Source organism: Onychomys torridus, unplaced genomic scaffold (assembly GCF_903995425.1).
Source record: "Onychomys torridus unplaced genomic scaffold, mOncTor1.1, whole genome shotgun sequence".
Classification (NCBI taxonomy): Eukaryota; Metazoa; Chordata; class Mammalia; order Rodentia; family Cricetidae; genus Onychomys; species Onychomys torridus.
This window is the reverse complement of record NW_023411600.1, coordinates 26,470-33,221: the sequence shown is the minus strand read 5'-3', so window position 1 is coordinate 33,221 and position 6,752 is coordinate 26,470. Positions and strand designations below refer to the sequence as shown.

The following is a 6,752-nucleotide window of genomic DNA, read 5'->3' as shown; positions in this document are numbered from 1 at the left end:
TGGTTAGTTAATTGTGAGTTGCTAAGATATAGGAACATTTAACACCATGCCCTTTCAACATCTATTACACTTTCCATTCCAGAGCCTGTTACCATTGAACAAGATAGTGAAAGTATACCAAAAGTAGTGTTCAGTTTAAATAAAAGATATATTCAGACCTGGGGTGAACTCTTCTTATTTAGAAGATAACCTATCTCTTAAAAAATACTGCCATGTCTCCCTGGAAATTCTATCATTAAAGACGTAAAGAGTAAGGACGCCAGTGCTGGTGTGAAGTCTGATGAACAAAACCTCCTGCTATAGTAGCAGTGTTCTCAGCACGGCGGACAGCATGACCGGCCCTGGTCTACCCACTCCTCCCTGTTCCTCAGCACTTCTTTGAAGAGGATAAGCATTTATTCACCAGATAGAATTCCTACTGATGTCATCTATAATTTTCTGATGGATCACAGGAAAGACATGCTCTGTACTCAAAATTCTGCCACTGGACTTCTGCCCTAAGAGGTGCTTTTTGGAAAACTCCCATTAGTCTGGATACCAACATGGGCATATTTTAACAAGCTTGTTCTTCTCATTAATTCCAGTGAATCCCCTCACCATGTGGATCCTTCAGACTAGACAGGTCTATGGTGATATTGTGTTCCCCAAAATATTGTGCACCCTAATAAAATTATCTGGGGTCAGAAAACAGAATAGCCACTAGATATATGGCCAGAAAATGGCGGCACACATGCCTTAATCCTGTCACTTGGGAGGCAGAAATCCATTTGGATCTCTGTGAATTTAAAGCCACATGCCTGGAAACAGCCAGGCATGGTGACTCATGCCTTTAATCCCAGGAAGTGATGGCAGAAACATACATAAGGCGTGAGGACCAGGAAGTAGGGCTGGTTAAGCTTTTAGGCTTTTGAGCAGCACAGTTCATCTGAGAGGCATCCAGTCTGAGGCAACTAGATCAGCTGAGGAATTGGCAAGTTGAGGTAGCTATGGCTTGTTCTGCTTCTCGGATCTTTCAGAGTTCATCCCAATACCTGGCTGCTGGGTTGTTCTTTATTAAGACCAATTAAGATTTGTGCTACACAGGATCTTTAGTATTTGATTTAAAAAATCAGGCAGTGAGTCACTCACTAATATATGTCTTTCTTGAATCCCAGTGCTAGAACTGAAATCAGGCCCTGGCAGTGAGGCAGCTGCAAATCCATCATTAGAGTCAAATGAAACTTTTCATGAGACTGAATTTGTGTTAAGAGCAAATGAGTGTAGGTGTTTCATACCTGGGACTGGGCATTCTCAGTGTGATTTCATCCACATCAACTACATAGTATTCCTATTGTCATGGAAAGATACCATAATCTATAGGAACATTTAAAATTAGTCACTGAGATGAATAAAGATACTTTATCCCAACGTTAAACACTGAAAATCTACAAGTCATGTGTGTCCCATGTTGGCTTTGTTCAACAATTTTTCCACAGCCAAATGTTCACAAAAGAGACACCATGTATCCCATGGACCATGGGAAATGATTTCGGTCAGTGTAGATGCATGCTCTGTAAGAGTCCTTTGTGTTCAAGGTTGTCATCAGTTTTGTTTAGGAGTTTTTCTTCTGAAATGTTGAAGACAAGCTGCAGTGCCCTGTGCACTCTTGGCACTCTACTACTAAGTTACTTCTAGTTTTATCTTTTTAAGTTCCAATTGTACTTCTCCATGTGACCAAGGAGCCAGCAGCACATGTGGAGCAGATTTCTGAGAAAGACTCTGTCTGTCTTTCAATGACAGGGAAGAGCTAAACTTTTATGTGAACATAAGAATGGGTATTTAAAATGTGGGGAGTATTATCACCCCATGTGGATTCACTTCATTTAAATTATTTACATGTTATACAATGCATACGTACATGTGTGTATGTATTTCTTAAGTAAACAAACATTGAGGTTTAATTGGCATCCTCAGTCACCCTCAGTGTTCTTTATCCCTCCCCCTTCATGTCTGTCTCTCCATAATTCCCTCCTCCCCCTATTAACAGATAAACTTCCCTGTTTTCCCATTTTCCCCTGTAATAATGCTTGAGTTGTAGTATACGCTTCTCTAGAACTCCTTCTCCCACAGGTCCCTGCAAACATGGTCCTCTTTATTGTCCTTGATTTTCATCCACAGTGACATACACCTACAGAATACTCTATACAAACACCAAAGGATATACACTCTACTAAAAAGACAGAAGCTTCTCTAAAATGGGCCATATATGGGGACCCAAAAGAAATCTTAACAAATTAAGAAAACATGAGGCCAATCTGTGAATCCTATCTAACTACAATGCAATCGAGATTAAAATCTACAGTGAAAAATTGTAATTCAGTTCCATTGAGATTAAATAACTGATTATTGATCAATAGAGAAAAGAAGAACTCAAGAAAGAAATTGAAAGATTTTAATTTTCTAGAGTTAAATGAAAATGAAAACACAACACAACAAACGCTCTAGGACAAATTGGAAGCATTCAAGAAGGGAAATTTCTACTTTTGTGTATTTTATCTGTTCTCTGTCTGTTTGGAAGATGTTCTGATGTGAGTCCTTCACAAAGGACCCTGGACATTGCAGAAGGCAGAGGCTGTTCGACTTTCTGTCTCCACTAGTCCATGACATTCACATTTACACACACACACACACACACACACACACACACACACACATACACACACACTTCATCACAAGTGACTGGACATGGCTTTAGAATCACCAGTGTTGTCCTGCTACTGTCAGTATGAATTTCTGGGACTATTAAACAATGAAGAATTTCAGATGCCTGGGTTGCTGTTGGATCAAGCCCATCCTATCAGTCCCATCTCATGGCACTCATGCCCCTCCAAGAGAGACACATGAGTACAGGATCTGTGACTATGAGAAATATAAAATTGAATTATGCCCACTCCTTCACCAGCAGTCAGGCTGTTCTTCACTGCCTTATTCTCACAGCAACTGATGGGTGCCTATCGAAAGATACAAGGCTTAGGAGATTAAAAAGAGGGAATCCTGCTCTCGGATCTCCGGGAGGTTTTTATCAAATGTGATAACATGCCCAGCAGTGAAGCTCATGTTCTAAGTCATTGTTCTGTAACACACAACACAAACCTCATGAACAGCTAAATATTTACAGATACATGTCTGGTGTAACAGTACATACATAAGAAATTCTCAAGAACTTTAATTTTAAAAACTTTAAGTAGGACTCATAGGGGATCACAGAGACTGAAGTCAATCAGGGAGCCTATGAATCTGAGTTAGATCCTCTGCATATGTTATGGCTGCAGCTGGGTTTTCCCATGGGACTATTAACAAGGATAGCATGGGCTGTCTCTGTATTGATTGCCCTTGGCACCCATTTCCTCCTACTTTTCCCAGCCTTCATGTGAGGGTATATGCCTACTCTTCTTGTTACTTGTTATGACATGTTAGTCTGACATCCTAGGAAGGCCTGTTCTTTTCTTAAGGGAAATGGAGGAAGAATGGATCTGGAGGAGAGGGGGTGTGTTGGGGGAGTGACTGGAGGAGTCACTGTGGTCTAGACATAATAGATTAGAGAAGAATAAAAAGGAAATAAAACACAAAAAAATTTAAATCAGCAAGGAAAACCCACCTCAGCGTCAACTGAGTACTGATTGCTGTTCCGTGTTCAGTGATGATCACTGAGTCAAGGGAGGTGGTAATAATCCATGACTGGGATCCTCTGCCAGAGCTGCAGGGTAAGAGCGGGCTGGTTTCCATGAGCACGGACAGACCCTATTTGCATGTCCTCCTCCTATGTAATGAGCTGTGATGGAAGCCTTAGCACTATGACTACCGTGAGCAGATGAAAGGGACAAAAGGGAGAAATGAGCAATGAATTACAGAACCACCACTAGTCACTGTGCATTTGGTTTTCTTTATAGCATGATATTTTATGTTTATTTTCCCTTTTTATTAAAAATAGATTCTTTCATCATACAGTATCCTGAGAACAGTTTCCCTTCCCTCTACATCTCACTATTCCTCCCATTCTCCCCTCCTATCTGGATCCACTCCCTTTCTGTGTCTCATCAGAAAATAACAGGCTTCTATGAGACTATGAAATATAACAAAATAAAACATAATAAGCCAAAATAAAAAACTATCACCCCAAAGTAGGACAAGGTAAGTCAACAAAAGGAAAAGAACCCTGAGAGAATGCACAAGAATCAGAGATCCACTTCTTCCACATACTCAGGAGTCCCATGAGTCCCAATACTAAACTATGGGTGAGTCATCCCCAATACTGTGAGCATGGGAATGCTTTCCCCATTACTCATCTGCCATGTTGCAGCATGGGCAGGGGAGAAATTCCCACCCTCTTTCTGCCCATCAAAACCTGAGGGAGGGGGGAGTTGGTCCTGAGGCCCAAAGTGGGAAAGCTGCACCAGCCTGCCACCAGCTACAACACTTGGGAGAACAGGTCCTGCACTTCCATTGGGAAGCAAAAGAGCCAATCATGTTGGTGGAGGTGAGGGGGACCAGACACAAATTTGTAAGCATGGAAGAGGAGACTGCCAGACATTCTACAGGACACAGAGAGAAGTGACTGAGAGACTCTAGGCCTGTGGGCTGGGACAGGTGCCCCAACGTTACAAAGGAACTTTGGATGACAGTCCAGGCTGCCAGCTGTCTCTATGTACTCTTGCAAGACACTTGAAATTTCCTTGCGTCCTCTTCCCATTTCTCAGGTAATATTACATCCTTCTGAGGTCTTTGATATAGTTGAAGACTAAAATAGTCATAATTTCATCAGTTATGATAAAAGATAAAACCTTAGAGTCCCATAAAAATAAATGGTAATAAATACAGAGATCCAAGCCAGATGGTGTAGAGAGACCTTGGAACACACAGCTCTTAAAAAAATGGGCTCTCTCTAACCCTCAGAGTACAGGGAAACCCACAGATGATGCAGGCGAAAGAGTGTAGCAGCCAGAGGGATGCAGGACACCTGGAGAACAAGGCCCTCTTAATCAACTGAGCAAATGTCATATGAACTCAGAGAGACTGAGGCAGAAAGCACAGGGCAGACACTGGCTCTACCATGTCTATTACTTCTTTCAGTTTAATATCACATTTCTTCATCCATTTTCCATTGATGGACATCTAGGCTCTTTGCAATTTCTGGCAGTTACCTATACAGCAGCAAGGAACACGATTTAGCAAGTGTCTCTGGTAGGATGTAGAGTCCTTTGGGTGTATGCTCAAGAGTGGTATAGCTGAATGCTGGGGTAGATCTATTCCCAGCTTCCTGTGGGACAGCCACACTGATCTACAGTGGCTGTACACAGTGATCAGCTTTGCAGTATAAGTTTGGGCATTTTAAAATGACTCCATGGTATGCAACAGAGAGTTCCTTGAATTGAGTTCTGACAGCCACTTAACAGATAACTTTCCAGTACATCGTTGAGTCTTCTTCAATTCAGAGGTCAAAATCAGAAGATTCCCTTGTCTTCTGATCAATCCTCATTTTCCTGATAAAGGAGAAAGAGGGAGCTTTGTGAAGACACTAGAATTTCAAAGAATATTTTAAATTCAATATTGGTTTAAATGATATCTAACATAGAACTGTCAAAGAGGATTCATGCCTACTATGACTTTTTCAGCCTGTGAGGTTTCATCCATACTCAGCACACAGCATTCATATTTCAAGGGCAAAGAATGCCTGCTCCAGGAACATGCAAAATTAATGCTTTTGGTGAACTTATAACAATTAAACTTGTGTGAGAAAACGTTATTATATAAATTTATCTTACAATCTATGAAACTGGAAGTTCTGCTGACAACATACCCAGGATTAAAAACACACATTCATGCTACTTAAGACTGTGAAAGGAGTTTTTCTGTGCTCAGATTCTGTTTATGTGGATTTTGCCGATAAAAATCATATTATACTGTATTCAAAGCTACTGCCAATAGAGAACCAGTCGCGTTTTGTCACTATGCATTTTCACAGTTTCCCATTCTTAAGTGTTTTACTACAGAAGAATCATGTAAATGGAAGTGGTCCCTGGACTTCAATCAGGATCATTTTATTTACAAAGGACAAGGCAGAAAACTGGACATTCAGAACAATTATTTCTGTTTAAGTCTTGAGGCTAATGTATGTGGTGCTGGAAGATGTGTCTGCAGTCAGTGTGGCCTTGTCCTTGAATTTCTGATTGTAGCCAGTACCACCAATACCAGGATTAATAGCTCCAATCCACTCCAGGCCCTGTCCAGGACTCTGCTTCACCCAGTGCATATAGTAGCTAGTGAAGTTGTAGCCAGAAGCCTTACAGGACAACTTCACTGAGGATGCAGGTTTCCTCAACTCATCCCCAGGCTGCTGCAGCTGGACCTGGGAGTGGACACCTGTGGAGAAAAGGGCAGAGTGGATGTCATTGTCACATCAGTCCCTGTTCCTTCATCAGGGTTGGAACTGGAAAGCCCCTTACCTGGAGTTACTGACAGGAGGAAGAGAGTGATCCAGCTCCATCCCATGGTGAGGACCTGTGTGCTCAGTGACTGTGGAGAGGACACTGATCATATGTTGTTCTATGGTGTGGACATCTCTGTATTTACCACCATAGACACACATGATTTTCATATTCACGGGGCAGGGCACTTCTTAGGTAAAGACCTAGTCCAGCTGGATAAGAAAGAGGTAAATGGCCTTGGGTCATGCATCAGGATACTAAAGTCTAAGTTCAAATCCTTTCTGAGGA

The 6,752-nt window shown here is 41.6% G+C and overlaps 1 gene segment (V, D, J or C); it reads right to left on the bottom strand.

The window, feature by feature from the left end:
- Positions 1-6,130: 6,130 nt before the first annotated feature.
- On the bottom strand, positions 6,131-6,534 carry LOC118575258. The segment is given in 2 exon segments: positions 6,131-6,399; positions 6,483-6,534. Coding segments are annotated over 2 exon segments (315 nt in total).
- Between the last annotated feature and the right edge of the window lie 218 nt (positions 6,535-6,752).